This window comes from Denticeps clupeoides, chromosome 6 (genome assembly GCF_900700375.1).
Source record: "Denticeps clupeoides chromosome 6, fDenClu1.1, whole genome shotgun sequence".
NCBI lineage: Eukaryota > Metazoa > Chordata > Actinopteri > Clupeiformes > Denticipitidae > Denticeps > Denticeps clupeoides.
The window spans coordinates 9,860,651-9,878,563 of record NC_041712.1 but is presented as its reverse complement, the minus strand read 5'-3'; the positions used below and the strand labels follow the sequence as shown (position 1 = coordinate 9,878,563).

General features: G+C 43.8%; 1 protein-coding gene across 5 annotated transcripts in view; it reads left to right on the top strand.

The window, feature by feature from the left end:
• The window catches only part of cadm1a (cell adhesion molecule 1a), a 244,629-nt gene that overhangs the window by 189,701 nt on the left and 37,015 nt on the right, over nucleotides 1–17,913 (top strand). For all 5 annotated transcript variants that reach the window (XM_028984677.1, XM_028984676.1, XM_028984674.1 and 2 more), the window contains 4 exons: nucleotides 1,169–1,306; nucleotides 6,305–6,463; nucleotides 12,651–12,747; nucleotides 15,642–15,814. In XM_028984677.1, coding sequence (XP_028840510.1) covers nucleotides 1,169–1,306; nucleotides 6,305–6,463; nucleotides 12,651–12,747; nucleotides 15,642–15,814 — 567 coding nt within the window. The remainder of the gene's footprint in view (nucleotides 1–1,168; nucleotides 1,307–6,304; nucleotides 6,464–12,650; nucleotides 12,748–15,641; nucleotides 15,815–17,913) is intronic.

Genomic DNA, 17,913 nt, shown 5'->3' with positions numbered 1-17,913 from the left:
AACCCGACACGTATCTTCCGTACGTGTTATTCGCGGTACGGGGGGGAAAAAACTCACTCAGGAGTGATTATTCCTTGTTGAAAGTGCAATTTGCCGATTCTCCACAGCCCCTCTACAATCTGGAGTAAGAGCTCTCTCTCAGAGACGCCGGGCAGCAGGGCTTCGTTTTATGCCCCAAAGGAAGCCTACTTAACACTCGCCTCATTGTTGGGCTCTGTATTAAACGTGCTAAGAGAGGCGCAAATAAGTTCTGCGGCAACATGAATACAAGGGGACATTAAGAAGCCACTTGCTGGCTTGCTGTACTTACAGGTTGTACTTCAATTCTATCCCTTGCTTAACCGTAGGGGCCACAACACGTAGTGAACAGACCAAGTGGATTGTTGTTCCTGTCTACAGATAGTCATCTACAGATAACATACTAACACATGATTTCTTATCTTCATGTGACATTAGTGACCACTCTAAATAATGACACATCAATTATAACATTAGGAAAATTGTGACCACAGTGTGCACTTCATGTGCCACAGCGTGCCTGCTGGAGTAGATGACCTTACAGGTTCTTGTTTTTTTCTTACACCACTTTGTAATGAAAAATACAGGCGACTTGGCCCTAAAATGGCTAAATGCCTCTCTTCCATATGTAGTGTTTTTCGTGGTTCAGAATGAATGCTCTCAGAAGTTATTATTCCTCCTTGAAAGTGCAATTTGCAGGCAGGCAGCTGGCAAATAAATTAAAATTATACTTGTGCAGGTTTTGCGTAGGCATACAAGGACATAGCCGTAAGAAAAAAAAGAACTCAGACGTTAAAGGCAGAATAGAAATGGTTCATGGGAACTCGTGCCACTAAATGCACCGAGGCACTAAATGGCATCAATATGATGATATAATGTTATTAAGCACCATTAAAAACAAACATGGAAACATTTTATCAAGCTTACTTTATTTGTTCTTTATTAATGTTCAGCTTTATTTAATGTATTTATGTCTACTGATTTGTTCACAAATCAGAACTGATTTGTATTAATAATACTGCATATTTGGGTGTGAATAGGTATTATTGGATATGAATGTGTCTAGCAGTGTCATTTATACACACACACACACCTCTGCGATGCTTTTAGATCTTCTTAACCAGTCTGTGTGTACATGTCCTCCCTTCAGTCCCACCAGGAAACCCGATCATCGAGTCGCGTGAGGAGGTGGTGAGTGAGGGGAACGAGACGGAAATGACCTGCACGGCCACGGGCAGCAAACCGGCTGCCTCCATCCGGTGGATGAAGGGAGATCAGGAGCTGAAAGGTGGGTGCAGAGTGAGAAGTACACCACCCAAAACCACGCTCGGCGTACAGTGGAAACGATGAGGAGTTTCTTTTGTGTGTGTGTGTGTCAGTCACATCAAGCTAAAACGCTGCTCTGCATGCGACGTGAAATTTGAATTGTGAGCAGTTGCCAGCATGTTTTATTCATACGGTTTAGTTTAAAAAGACATTTTGCCCAGAGCGGGTCCAAACACTTCAGATTTGTCTCCCAGACATTCTTTTCTTTTTTAAAATTCATTCATTTCTCTTGTTCATGCAGTGCTATACTGGGTTATGTGTATGCAGCTGACATGTAGGTAGATAGATTGAAATATAGATCATGTTCTGCATTTCTTCTGTTTTTCAGAGCTAATTTTAAGTTGTGGACTCGTCTGTTTGTCTCCCCTGGCCTGCTAGAGGGACTGTCGGGCAGAAGGCTTTCAGCTCCGAACAGAACAGTGTGTGCAGCCGAATGTGCATAGAGCAGAGAATGAGGTGGAGAGCAGAGGAGACGATAGAAGGCGGGTGGGGGGGTGGTGAGGACGCCAGACAAGGTTCAGGGAGCAGCGGGGTAGCGATGCAGAAGAAGAAGGGCCAGAGAATGAGAGTGCTGTCTCTCCGCCACGCCTCAGCCACGTCGCCACGCTCGCCGGCTGGAAATTGCTTTTGGCCTGGAAGCCTGGTGGATTTATTTTTAATTAAATGTCCTCATCATTCGGCCTAATTACCTCCAGGATAATCAGGCTTTTTTAAATATCATTTAAAGGTTACACCCATCCAGCCCAGCAATGTAAACCCAGCCGGCCTCCTATGCAAAGCCTCCCTGTTCCCTCCATTATCTGTCCTCCCTTATCCCTCCTTATTTTTTCCCCTCCTCTCCCATGTTTTAATTTTTCACTTTCCCTTCTCCCTGTCTTTCTCTGATATCCCACAGCTCTTACCAGACAAGTTAAATGAAAGTCAAGGAACAATGGTGTTAAAGCAGCTCACGTTATTTAATCTCCTTCTTCTCGGAGATGAGAGACAGGAGCCGGGGGAGGGCGTGGGGAAGAGTTGACGGACTGGGCCACGGTCCGTCATTAGCCCCTCTGTCTTTACAATAATCATATTACAAAAACCGACGATGATTTCAATTATCTCACCCACCCATTTTAGTCATGAGCAAATTGAGTCTTTTCTTTAGAGCTTTAGAGTGTATGACTGCAGCCCTGTAGTATTTAGAGCTGAGCTGCACCCTGAACGTTGTCGAGTCGAACAGAGATTCTTCAGGCATACATTTTTATTCTAACTTGCACGATTAATTAATACAGAAAGCAGGAAGATGTTGACACACCTTCAAGAATCCACACACCAGAGAGGAAATGAGGAAACACGCTTACTGTGTAACGCCATATCATATAGGATTCCACCACAAAATCTGACACAAGGGTATGGCTCAATTTGTGGGGGCGGAGTCTTTCCCAGAACACATTGAAGTTGACGATGACTTGAAGTGTTATAAGTGTCCCAGTAAGGCTGACTCAATTTGGAGGGTCATTCAAATAAATCCCACAAATGCAAAGTTTCCCAGCTAGTAAGTCACTATCCAGGCAGCACCCATGTTGTGTAATGTGACAACACATGTCTGGTCATGCATCCCCTGTCATTCTGACCGGTATGTTGGCCTAGCGGGTAAAGAAACAGACCCATAATCTGAAGTTCGTCTCCTGAACCGGCAAGGTGCCACCATGGTGAACCGTCATGGCTACCCTCTGCTTCCTCAGATGTGGCTGAAAGACCACATTTCACTGGGTGCCGTGCTGTGGTGTGTCACATGTGACAACTTATCGCTGTTTTTGCACGAGATCGATTCAGGGCCATGGCCAGGTGATGACACCGTGACCGGGCGGCTAAGCTAATAGTCGGCGATAATGAAGAGTACGGAAGAGCAGGGGCAGATCAGAACAAGCCTGATTAGGATTTAGGGTACCTTTGGCGTTTTTGGTCGGATGCCACTGCTGATCTGGTTTTGATTACCGATAGCTTAGGTTTAAGCATTTAATCACTGAAGTGCCTCTGTGTTTTTATGTCTGTGTGTTCATTTGTTCCGCACTCTTAAAAATGTGCATTTTTAGCTTACGACATATAGTTCATTACTATAAATAGACCACACATACCAAAGTATGTGTGTAAAAACATTATTATATACCAAAATTTCTCTTTCTCCCTACTCCTACTCTCTTTTTTTATTTAAAAAGTGACAAACACAACACAACAACAAGATAGTCTCTCTCCTTCTTTCTCCTCTTTGCTCCATCCTCAAGAGCAGTGTAGTGATTAAGAGAGGTGATGCTCCTGAGCACAAGTGCCTTATGGGTAATTCATGACTCATCAGACTCCTTTGTTTTGCACATGCTCACTGATTGTATGTATGTGTGTGTATGTGTGTGTGTGTGTGTGTGTTTCTGGTCGAAGCACCACGTCTCAATTCCGAAAAAACACAAATAACCCCTCAGAGCCAGTGAGCATCTTTCAATCACCCACCGGGGAGAGGTTGTGATTTGGGTGAGACCTCCGCCTCTCTTGACTGCTCAGGAGCCGCTTTCTCCTCGCACTCAAGGTCACGGGGCGCTCTCCACTCTCCGGCGCCACACTCAGCGCCGTTCACGCTCAACGCTCTGTTGATATTCTTTACTCATTTCCATCCACCGAGTCGGCCTTGAGTAACTGCATTTGCTTTTGTTTGTGTAGGAATTAGGGACGCATGCAACTCTGGTCCCTGAGTGCAGCCACGTGCCGTCTTCATAAATAACTTCTTCTTAGGGGTCGCGTGACACTTATATAAACAACAAAAACATTCTGTAGCGCTTTATTGAACACACTCAAGGCTGTGCTTTATTGTAAAATATTACAGTTGTTGTAGGCTCAAGGCTGGACACCGAATGCCATAAGCCCCATGGTAGGCTGTGACTGTGTGAATTATTGCAATTAAAACTCCGGCGTCAGCCATTGTCCTCCATCACCTTACTAATGACAGTAGTAAATGACAGCTCTGGGTCAGCATGGTGGAGGTTCCATGAGCTTTTATTAGCAGGATTACAGAATGATTGAAATGATATGAATTCTTTGTCACTTTTGGTCATAAATTATTTGTACATCTTTTGTTATCGACATATATTTAGGTATACTGTACATGTTTTAGCACAATTGTCACGTCGGCTGGACATGGCGAGGAACAAGGACGCAATCATACACAGGTGAAAACAATCAGGAAACATTAACACAGGACGAACATGAAACTCAGGTCCGATTAGCCCCTGCCGGACCGGATCATGAAAACAAAATGGAACATGTTCATTAGTTAATTCGGTAGCTGATTGGTTTATTTGGTGTCTTTCTCTCACATTTGTTTTGGTTTTGACTTGAGACGCTCAGTCTTAAAAACGAACCTGGGGTAGACGGTAGTTTTAGAGTGTCACAAAGTAGAAATGGTGAAACTTTTCATCGAGAGGTTGTGTGAGATGGTAGGATCTATGCAAACACCTATATTAGGGGTTCTGGAAGGGTAGTGGACCAGGTTAGCTAACCCCGAGCAATGTGATGTCACCACGGCCAGGCGCAGGTAGAGGTATTTTATGTGTATTAGTCGGGTGAAGTATGGAAAGATGAAATATATCTTGTTCCTTCCTGTCGGAAGGTCATAATCTCTGTGTAAATGTAAGCAGTGCCTGTTGAGAAGGACGTCCTTATTTTTTTTACACCAAGGAAACATAAATGTTCCCAATCCATCAACCTCCCAATATCTTTTCTTTGTTTTTTACATCCTGTGATTATCTGAATAATCACAGGATGTTGGCCTAGCGGTTAAGGAAGCGGTTCGAATCCCGATCCGCCAAGGTGCCACTGAGGTGCCACTGAGCAAAGCACCATCCCCGCTAGGGGTGTTGAAATTAATCGTATAATCGAGGCATCGCGATGCAGACGTGGGCGATATTGCATCGTAGGGGTGTTAAAATTAATCTTATAATCGATGCATCGCGATGCAGACGTGGGCGATATTGCATCGTAGGGGTGTTAAAATTAATCTTATAATCGATGCATCGAGATGCAGACGTGGACGATTTTGCATTGATGAACATAATCAATAATATCATGATGACGTGGCATTCAATTTCAGCCTGATCTGGGAAGTTTTACGCTGCACGTATTTTCACGTGACCAATTTGGACATTACATGTACCAAATATTACTGCTTTTATGTAATACAAAATGAAATAATACAAGGACCTCGGTTCCTCTGCTTGGTGGAGATGTCGATCTGCATCAGGACCGGGGCAGAAGATTAACTCCGCCCACAACATAGTGTCATGTGCATTTAAAGGAGAACTACCAGTATATATAACTATTACAAGGTGAGTGCGGACGTAACAAGTTTTTATGCTCTGGAGCAAATCAGAGCATCCACACAGGCACACGAGACCGTAACTCTGGTATTTGGAAACATACCAAGAAAATGTCTGGGATGCATCGATATCGAGGCACTGCTAATCGTAATCGAATCGAATCGTGAGACCAGTGAAGGTTCACACCTCTAGTCCCCGCACACTGCTCCCCGGGCTCCCCTGTCATGGCTGCCCACAGCTCACTCAGGGTGATGGGTTAAATGCAGAGGACAAATTTCACTGTGTGCACCGTGTGCTGTGCTGCTGTGTATCACATGTGACAATCACTTCACTTTAAAAGAATTTTCTTTCTTTGTTCGTTCTTTATTTTCTTCTACCTTTTTTCTACACGTTCGATTCTTGGCCCGTTCCCTTTTCTGCTCGAGCTAAGTGTCTTGTTTGTTTAGGAACGTTGCTTTAGTTGTCTATTAGTTACATCACAGCTCACTGGGTTTTCTAATAAAGAGCCTTCTCGCTCGGTTCTCAAGCTGTTCCTGTTCCTTACACTCTAGCCACACTTTAGTGACGCCCCTGCAAGCCCAGAGTCTGCAACATTTTGTTCTCTCTCTCACCTTCAGGAAAGTTCAAAGTGGACCAGACATTTGACAAGATGTTCACGGTCACCAGCTGGCTGAGGTTCACCGTGACGAAAGAGGACGACGGCGTCCCGGTGGTGTGCATCGTAGACCATCCGGCCGTCAAAGACTTCCAGGCCCAGAAGTATCTGGAAGTACAATGTGAGTATTCCTCAAGACTCCCACTCTCTAAAACAAAAGAAACACCGCACCCCATAGTGCCCTCACTGGAACAAAAGGAAATGTGCCTGGAATCGTCTTTCCCCCGCTGTGCAGGTGTCGCCGCTGACTTTGTACTGCAGCTGCGGCGGCTGTTATTTCCCATGTTTGTTTTTTGTTGTCTTTTCGGAGGAAACTGGGGGGCATTAAGAATTAATACGAGCAGCGGTGTGAAGGAGAAATCAAAGAGGAGGTTCAGCAGAGCTCATGGTACCGTGTACAGAGGAAGCTGGGGTGTAGTCGGAGGCCACTGTGGCCTTTCTTTGCCCTCTGGTTCTTGTGAGCCCCTAACAGCAGTGATGAATCATTAAAAACTCTACCCACAATAGGCTGAACTATTGTCTGTGTCTGCACATGTATTATTCTACTTGTGGGGACACATTCTCACAAGGTTATCAGTGTGTGTGTGTGTGTTCTGTATTAGAGGAGTGGAATGTATACGATACAGGCCTTTGTGTGAGAGGGGTGTAAGTAATGAGTGGCTCAAATAACATCAAAAATTATTTCTGATCATTGGTGTCTCAGTATGTCACCTCAGTATGACACCAGGTCCTCAAAAAGACTGGGATACCGGCATGTTATTGTAATCCTGCTTAATTGTGTTACTTCTCCTTGTGGGGACTGCAATGCATCATAAGGTCAAAGGTATGTGAGTTTTGTGAGAAGAGTTCCATGAAGAAACCAAACCAAGAGAACACTGATGGGACACTGAACAGAATCTTCTGATAGATAGGCAGTTCACGTATTGGTAATAATACAGTACTAGGCAAATGTTTGGACCTCCTTGGAGGACATGTAGACTATGAATCTCTCAGAATGTCCTACAAAGGATGTTTGATGAATTAGATTGGTCACTTTCTTTGCTGCTTCTCACACTGTTGTCATTGTCATAAGCTGCTTCACAAGAGGACTGTTAACAGGAGTGAATGAAAAGCATCCAACAAGTCCTCAACATAGGGAATCTTTTGGGCCTGTTAAAAAACCATCCCCATTGTCTAACTTTAGGTGTTTGAGGTTAATCAAGATTGTGAAATGCTTAAATGCTTCTTGTTTTCATGTCACATAACCGTATGTGTGTTTGTTTATATTTTAGAACCTTCAATGTAAAAATGTTCTGGAAAAGACATTTTAATGAGTAGCTGCAGGGCGGGATAAGGAAGCGGTTAAGGAAGTGGCCCCATAATCAGAAGGTTGCCGGTTCAAATCCCAACCCTCAAATGTGCCACTGAGTGCCTGTCATGGCTGCCCACTAAGGGTGATGGTTAAACATTCCGTTGTTTCACCCTGTTCTGTGCTGCAGTGTTTCACAATGACAATCACTTCAGTTTGACTTTTAAAAACTGGTAGTGTATATGTACTCCCTGCAAGTTATATTTAACCGTTGCTTGTGTGGAGCTCCTCAGTCACCTTGTTTAGACACAGCACAATGACTGTGGTGTTAGCAGGGCAGAGATTGTGACATCTGCAGTTTACGTATGTTAGTGGGGTCGTGTTCCATGACCCCAGTCCAGCCGGCGGCGGAGAGAGAGAGAAATCTCAGCCCCATATCACAGCCATTCATTCGCTGGCTGCAATTATTCCGTTGCGCGGGACTTGTCATGCAGAGCTGCTTCTCTCCGTGAAGGCGGATTGGCCTTTGCCTCTGCTTCCAGCTCTCCCTCTCTCTCTCTCTCTCTCTCTCTCTCTCGCTTTCCTTCTCTCTCTCTCTCTCTCACACACACACATAAACATACACATAGAAAAAAAGCCTCTGCACTCACACAGAAGCTTAGCTGTAAGCATAATTGGAGCGACTTCAAAAGGGAAGAAATGTTTTATTTGTTTATTTGCTTCCACGGCGTCTTCGTCCTTTCCGAGCGCGGCATGCCAAGTGAGGGTTAACCCGGGCACTGTCTGTTCGCCTGCCGGCTGCTGGACGTTACACCGTGACCTTTCTGCCAGTAAAGACAGGAGAGATAGTCTCATCTGCAAGCGCTTGACATTTAGGTGGACTTGGATTAAAGCAGATAAAATATGATGTGGGGGGGTGGAGAAAGCAAAATAAATAAATAAAATAAAGCGTTTCTTTCTGCTGCGGATCGAGTGCCGCCGTGGTGGAGGTTTTGTAGCGCTTTCCGGCTCACTCTCGGGAGGGTTCGAACAACAGTCGTCCCACCACTAAAACTCCACCGCTGCTGGGACAGACAAAGCAATCAAACGGAAAAATCACTGAGGGACGACAGGATCCATGCAACTTTTTTTATTCCGGCACAGCCTAGAACATTTTTGGGGTTTATATCAAATAAACCCCAGATACAGATAGCTGTGTGTCTTAAAAAGCTCTTCCTGGTCACGGCAAGAGATACACATGTTTTAATACATTTTACATTTACATTTACAGCATTTATCAGACGCCCTTATCCAGAGCGACTTACAATCAGTAGTTACAGGTACAGTCTCCCTGGAACAATTTAGGGTTAAGTGTCTTGCTCAGGGACACAATGGTAGTAAGTGGGATTCGAACCCGGGTCTTCTGGTTCATAGGCGAGTGTGTTACCCACTAGGCTACTACCACCCAATACATCATTGCTAATCCAAACAATTCACACACAATCCATGACGCCTGTCATGGCTGCCCACTGCTTACCAAGGGTGATGGTTAAAAGCAGAGGACACATTTCGTTGTGTGTAAAAGTGTTTCACAATGACAATCATTTCACTTTCACTTATAAAAATAAATAAATCAATAAAAGTGTTATGTCAAGATTAATGTGTAAATCACTAGTATTCATTCATAAACATTTTTTTTATTTTAATTAAATAACAGCTGTGTTTTCTTTGCTTATTATTTGTTATCTGACCTTTGACATGGATGTGAAATTCATCCTGGCCAGAGACAATCTCTACATGAAGGTGGTGAAGGACAGTGATGTACATTATGTACATTAGATGATGTACATTTACATTATTTTTAAATGGAGACATGGCTGCCAAGGCACTGAAACGCGTGTCCATGATGCGCCTGGGCGTGCCTTTTAGTCCGTACATAAAATAAATACAACCGTCAGAAAAGTTCAATCATTACTAGCATTTATCGCACCCACAGCACAATAAATGTGGGTCAACAAGCGAGTCTAGAAGAAGGTTGCTGGGATGGGTTTGAACTGTGCGGGTTCGTGGATGGTTTCCCATGCGCCCTGCATCACTGCCCAGCCGCACTGCAGCGTCCAGGGGCAGCAGAGCGCTCCCTGGAGTCCGGCCTCTCCATCCTCCAGGCCGGGAAGCGTCCTCGGAAGGGGAGCCATCAAAAGCACGAAACTTTTATTCTGCACCTTTCATGCCAGCCTTTTTTGAAGATGACAAGATGGAAGAACTGGAGCACAAGCACACAGGCAGAAGTAAAGGAACAAAAACACGCCGATGCCTGCTGATGTTGTAAAAGCGGATTTTTTATAGTAATAATAATCTTGTCAGATCTTGCGAATTCTCCGACCCACTCTCTGCTCTTATTTAACAAACGTTGATTTGAAATGTATTTATCGTATGGGCACAGTATAGCACAACTGCACTTTTCAAGGTTTATTAAAGGCATTTGTTACAAAAAAAAATCATACCATCCGCCCAAATGTAAGACGACACCACTTCCTCTGGGGTTCTGGGCCAGTGCAGAGTTTTCCTGTCTCCGAACAGCAGAGCGTTTAAACAGATTATCTCATGCGGGCGCCGCTCGTGTGACTAACTGCCCATCTCCCGGAGATGCGCCGCTTCCCCTGAAATGCCACGCGCCTGCCGACATCACATCGCTCCTGCCTCCTCGCCATGTTAACCCGCCCCGTCACAGGCTACTTCTGACACGGTGCCGGCTCCGGCCTGACGTTGCCGGGAGAAGCTGGTGTGTGATGTCTCTGCAGCACTGCCATATGCGGCACGCCACTTCAAGCTCAATTACTGGAAGGGTATTAGATTTGGAGTCCTCTGAGGAGGCGTGAGGCTGGAAACAGGCCTGTGTTTGTGTGTGTGCGCTGTCTACCATTAGAAACAGTGGCTGTGTGTAGATAAACATCTCCAAGGAGATGGCAGGGATGGAGATTATTTTTTTTTTCCCCCCCTTTCCTCTCGAAGGACACGTCAGTAGCGTTTAGCAGTCTGTTGCCTGTAGCCCAAGGTTGGGATGACACGCACCGTGCATGGCGGTCACCCGGCACCACCCAGCCACCGCCTGGAGCGCCCTCCCCGTTTTTAATGTTAAAGCGTCTGCCATCTTCATCATTATCGCCACTCCGCTGCCCTACGTGCGCAACCTTGTTTATTCACCATGGCGCGGGCAGCCACTGTGGCCAGGGCTGTTTACTGAATGAAAGAGCTGAGGGGTTTCAGGAATTTTCTTTTCTTACTCTGTGATCTCATTAATGATGTCTTCATTTGCTTTCTAGCACACCACACCACCCTCGCCCACACGCCACACCTGACTGGGAGGGCTGGAGAAGGACTATTGGTATAAGGCCAAATCTAACACAATGTAATATGGCAAGCCTGTGTGGTCAAAAGAGTAATTTCTGACTGGCCAGTAAAACCACAGGTAGTGCTAGCTAAAGGTTACCATGGTAACGTGCTTATAGAGATGCTCACCCTGGTGAGGAATATATTTTATTTTACAAATCCTTTTAGGATTTGTATTAGGGTCTTCTTTGTATTAATGTCCTTCAAAACCCAGCTAATGACAGGTCATACCACACATCAGTACCATACTTCATACCGTACATGACCCACTTGCGAGACACTTGCCCCACAACCTGTGTGCAAACAGACAAAGGATGTCAGATTTTTTTTCCTAAGCTACACATGCACAATCTTAAGTTGTTGTGGCATGTTGTTGGGGTGCAAAAGTGGACCAAGGGACTACTGGTGACTCATTCATGTCCTTTGGGTGTGAAGGCAAGCCTGTCTGGTCCATCAAAACTGTAGGTTATGATGGATTGATGTCACCTCACACTTGCTGTCTATGGGGCACTGGTGCTGACTAGGGGGCGAGGAAATGAATCGCGATGCAGACGTGGACGAGACCTTAACTCCGACATTTGAAAGCATCATGTGAAGTCTTGTTAAATCCAAGCCTCAATGGGCCATTGAATCTTAGGCAGGTGGTTTTAATGACGTGGCGGATCTGTAAGCACACCTTGTGTTTGTTTATTCCCCACTCCGAAGGATTTTATTTGAATGGATGCAGCGCACCATGTCAGTGCATTTTTATCAGCAGGCTTTATCACTCAGGGCTTGTGACTGAGCAACAATGTATTCAGCGATATGCAGATTTCCGAGCGTTGCAATTATAGTGTTAGCAGTGTAGCTGCTCATAACCCCACGCAATCCAATTTAAAGACTCCAGCGCGTGGTAGGGAGGTAGACCCGATTAACCACTTAGCTGACATGATGGCTCGCTGCTTGCACGGAATGAAACGGCAGCTTTATCAAATATTTATGACCATGCAATCTGTTTTGAGACACCCCAGATACCTGGAGTGGCAGGTTTATGTGAGAAGCTGTGATGGAGTCTTAACTGCGCTCGGAGCCAGAGATTCCTCATTATAACTTGTGTTTGCAGTAGAATGAGGAAATATATATTTATTTTGGGAATCACAATACATTATAATTTTGGACGTTTGTTTATATTTGGAACTAAATTATTCATATTTACCTATTAAAATCAATGGAATTGCATGTCTTTGAAAGAAAACACAATCTTTTCAATTATCTGTGCATCTATAGGGTTCCCACAGAGCAGAAGTTGCCTGTACAACTTTTTAATGTGAATTGTATTTGAAGCTTTTATCTCACAGACGGAATTCTTACTGGAGACTCCCCTCTGTAGAATGCCATAGAATGAAACACATATTCAAGAAAAAAAAAATTAAAATAGCCTAAATGGCTAAAACAAAAACATATATTGCAGATAACACCAACTGCAGTGATTTCCTGGTCTTTCAATGCATCTGTCAGAGGGATATTGTGTGAGTTTCACTGGATGAGCAAAAGGTCATGCTGACAGAGTGTAAAGGTCAAGGCACAATGCAACCAGGCCTGGCACCAGAATTCTTGTTTCATCATGTTACGTATCTCACCCCCCATTCTCTCCACTCGTCTCCTTCTACAGATAAACCAGAAGTGAAGATCGTGGTGGAGTTTCCAGAGGGTCTGACCAGGGAAGGCGAGAACCTGGAACTGACCTGTCGGGCAAAAGGCAAACCCCAGTAAGCAACCTGTGCTCCTCACAGTACAGGCCCTCTCCTCGGACCAGTGTGGAGTTACAAATCTTTTCTTACTCAATTATGCACTCATATTTTAACAACCGGCTGTTTTGGTGGCGTCTGCTACAGGCAGCAGTTGGGTAATTATTGTATGCTAATCAGTAAATGTGAGAAGACCCTGAGAGGGTGCAAGAGTGTGTGTGCGTTGGTTCTATTTATATAATAGTGTGGAGCAAATATCCTCACAAAGAGAGGGAAGTCAGAACTTTGAAGGCGGACAAGGGCAAGCTCAGGCTGACACAGTCAGTTACTCAATCACAGTTAAGCCCCTGAGTTGGGGCGGGTGGGGGGGGCGGTGCCAGCTCAAGAGGGCGTGGCAAGGCTGGCACTCCCACCGGGAGTGTGTCTTGGAGACATTGGGATGGCAGCCATAAAACAGATCTATACAGCATACCTCTCTCCAAAACTCGAGCTGTTTGTAACCAGCACAGAAAAATACACAAAAAAAAAAAAATAAAAATCCGGAATATTTTTTTTAAAAAGCGCCATGGGAGACCCCATTCATTCTTCCCATGTTTATAAATAACCCCGAATCTCACAAAAATCATGTTTGCCCAACTCCTATTCAGCAGGGAGTTCGGCATCACCCAAATTCATTTACTAAAGATGAAAATACAATCAATACAGTGAGCAGAAAATTGGAAGTCATTTTCATTAGAGCAGCGAGAAGCCTGTAGTCATTACTGTCATGGCACAGACCACCACGTCTCTTACACACACACACACACACACACACACACACATACATTGGTATGCAGTTTCACACGCCAGCGTTTCTGCCGTTTTCTCTCTCTCTCTCTCTCTCTCTGTCCCTCCATCACATTCTGTCTATCCCCTCCTCTCTGTATGCCGCATATTTTTCCCTCGATTCCTTCCTCTGAATAAACCCGCCTGTTTTTTTCTGGGTCATTTCTCTTTCCCTGCATGTGTGGAGTTTACCGCCTTCACTCCACAAATGTGTATTTAACCTCTGTTTCCCACTCCTCGACCACCATCAAACGCCATCGCCCAACACACACACACACACACACACACACACACACAAAACACTTCTTTTGTTTTTGAAAGCCCAGACTCCTTTATTCCTTCCTTTACTCGTGGGTTTTTTCTCTCGCTCTCTCCCTTAAGTCTTTTGAAATAGATAAAGTTTAAACACAAACATCCCCCCACCCCCGGGTAGCCACTCCAGGCAGACACTCTTGGTGGCAATAAAAGTTGCGGGAGCCGAATGGACTTTATAAAGTCCATCCTCCTCTGCAGTGGATTTGCCGAAACTAGGGACCTGAAAAGAGGACACTTCCTGTTTAGGTATTTTAGAGAGAACAACAAAAGGGCTTCTCTCCGGATAAATGCGATGAGAGGAGACAGGAAAAAGCACCCCGAGGCTTCCCTGTGTCGTCCGGCGCAGTGAACGCTCGAAATGCCCGCCGATTTGGCAAGATGAAAGCTTTTGTGATGAAGATGGAGCCATTTCGGGTTCTGAGAGTCCGTGGTGTGGCCTAGACACGGCGGGGTGTCAAACTGTGTCTTTGCGGGGCGCCCAAGTGGCATTCTCAGGTAAAGCACCGTCTGCTCAGGTACGCCCCACAGGCAGGATCACAGGCTTGAATCCCGGCTGTGGCTTCCCCCCCCCATCCAGAGCCGGGATGGTTAGAAAGGCTCCTGACTTGGAAGGAAATGGTTAGGATTCTCTATCTCATCACTCAGAGATAACAGCCCGCCGAGGGGGGTAACCCCTTTAAAGATGCAGGCAGCAGAAGTCTTTTGTGTTTATCTGTAATAACTTCCAAAGAAGTGGCCTGAAAGGATCTCAGTCACTGGTTTAATGCATATAGCTTTTGTAATGTTTATGTAACAGACGATGGGTCAGTAGAACACCCAGTGATACCCAGACAAACGCAACAGGACTGGACTGGACAAGGATGAGGATGCTAATAGCAATAATTTTATTTTACCACAATTAGTTCCTAAGAGGTGTTTTAATTGACATCTTTTTACATTTGGATTTTCTATTTTCTTCAAGGTTGCAGCATGCTTGGTCAGCTACTGTCGGAATGAAATGGTATAGTAATAGTTACTAGTAATAGTGCTAGCAATTGTAGTAGTAACAGTGGCTTGTTCAGATGAGGGTCACAGACCCTCAAGAAATATTGCATTTTATACCATATGTTGGTATTGTGTTTTGTCTAGATTGGAAATGTAAGAGAAAGTAAATTCTTCAGATATAGTTTGAGAAAATACAAGGTCTCAAATTTTATAGCTAACTATTGGATAACTTGGATAATTCTCATCCGCAAGTCTTTATAAAAAAAATTAAAGAAAAATAAATAGGTATTAAAATGGCAATAATATTTAACATAATATAACTTTCTAGGATTTTACAGCCAGTCTACCAATCAATCCTTAGAAGAAAAAAAACCTTGAAAAGAACCAAAACTTAAATTATCAAGGAATACAATGCATTTTTACAATGCTTGGCATGATTAACATATTTCCTACCAATCCAACACACTGAACCAAAGTGCTATACCAGAAAACTACAAAAAAAGACAATGGATAAAAGACATAGCCAAGCTCACAAAGAGACATAAAGTAAAAAAATAAAAGAGATAAGACATTAAATGAATAAGAACATCCATAAAAGCCAATAATAATAATTGTTATAAAATAAAATGTAATGCAATAATACCAACTCATTGCCTGTCAAATGTCAAGATACGTTTAATTAAACACGTATAAAATAATGGTAACCCACAGCCTCGTGATGTATTACTTTCCAGATATTTTGACATACTGAGAGAATTTCCAGAGTGTTTGACAATATACATGTCCTCCAGGCCCCATCAAGTAAACTGGGTGAAGGTGGACGATGACGTCCCGTCACACGCCGTCATCACCGGCACGGATCTGTTCATCGAGAACCTGAACAAGTCTTACAATGGAACGTATCGATGTGTGGCATCCAACGCTGTAGGGGAGTCCTACGATGACTACATACTATATGTGTACGGTAGGTTCAAGAGCATCGACCATCCAGACAGACAGACAAACATCTCTTTTTCCCAACGTTACGCAGAGACCTAATCTAATCTGGCTGCTTTCCTCCAGTGTGCTGTGTGTGGTCTTTTTCACTTTCACAGAGAAGAAATGGGCATAAAAGGGGAGATTTGGGTTGTGGTGATGGGTGAAGAGTATCTAGGCAAATAACGTTCAGTAGAATACACATAAGTGACTCATTGTGTGGGTGGGCAATGTGCTTTTTGTGCACGTTTGTATGTATGGGTCTGTGCATATGTCTGTCTGTTTTCTTTATGTGTCTAGTTAAATGTTCCATTGTAATATGTAATCTGTGTGTGTGTCCGTGCTATACATCACACGATGTACGCTGCACAGCGTGTGATCCAGCAGCTAGTGGCCTTTGGCACATGGTACACACTGTTCCAGGTTATGGGATGGTAGATTACGAACACATAAACGTGGAGGATGGGTTAGATATCGACTCGGTTTTATTACACGCTGTTCCTAACAAGCGACAGCAGAGAAAATACAATTAACAAACCATGAAACAGGACTAATAAACCCAGACTAAGACGCATGTAAAACAGGACTGGACACTGGGTAAAAATAGGGAGGAGTGCAGCACAGATGAGATTTAAATAGTTTTCCTACGAATGTCAGTCAGGGGGGATGTTTTTTTTTAAATATATATAGCTGAAGAATGGCATTACGCTGCACTCTCCCGCTCGTAATTTAGAGTTTGACTGAACACTGCTGCAGAGTAAATGAACAAGCAGAAGCCAATAATTACGGAATCCAACCGTTCATCATCTAGCAAGACCTCAGCATCAGTCAGCAATAAAAAAAAAAACTACCTGTTCCAACATCTACTGACCAATTGCTTTTTACATATTATAAATCCCATCATGCGTACATTTCCACTCATTGTTCTGCTGCTGCATCTGAAGCTTGCTTTGTTCCTGTATTGTACTGAATATGGTCAGAAACAGACAGAGTCACTACCCACTGGACAGTCTGAAGGCCTCAGGAAATGTCTTGCCAGAGATGATGAAGGTTCTGTAGACTCACTTTCCTTCTACATATCTACAGATAGTATTGTACAAGGCATTCACACCATCAGTCACTATGTTTACATGACATTCAAGAAAAAATGTCATGTAGAACTAACAATTTTCATAACATGTATGAAATTGTACCATAATGAAATTCTCAATGATGGGTTGAAGGCCCATTTAAACTCCCTTTACATGCTCAAAATAAGTTTCAACTAGCAACGTCTGTCTTTATGGCATTTGTATTGCCTTGCCAACGAGAAAGCAGTGGAGAATCCCAAATTTCCAATTTTTCAATATCAAACATGCCAAATGTTGGGAGGAGGTGGTGATGACACATTTATTCAGGAAGGAGCAAATTGGAGACCGTGAGACCTCTCAGAATTCATTTCAAAACTGGCACCATTTCTTCTGCTTTCTGAACATACCAGCCAGTAACTATTGAGTATACTGCCCCAGGTTTTCCAATGTTACTCAGTCCAAAAACATGCACACATATGTATGAAATTAACACAGAGTACAGAGAGAAGTGTCTCCCTAATGTAACACATAAACTGACCTTAACTTACCCAGAAAACCAACCCATGCCATTCAGACTCATGTATGTTTGATTAACCCTGAATATGGGTGAGGGTGTAGTAGCATGAGGGTGGTAGTAGCCTAGTGGGTAACACACTTGCCTATGAACCAGAAGACCCAGGTTCAAATCCCACTTACTACCATTGTGTCCCTGAGCAAGACACTTAACCCTAAGTTGCTTCAGGGGGGGACTGTCTCTGTAACTACTGATTGTAAGTCGCTCTGGATAAGGGCATCTGATAAATGTTGTAATTGTAAATGTAACCCAAAAGTAGATTAGGTGCTATATAATCCCCCTCCTCTGCACAGCATGATACATTTTTTCCTACTAGTTTAACTGTTTGATTATTGTTTTGAATTATTTTGGTCAATGTGAAAAAAACTAAACACTAACTAGAGGAAATTGTACAAGATTGCCTGTATAACCTTCTTATTAAACAGTTTAACATTGGCTATACCA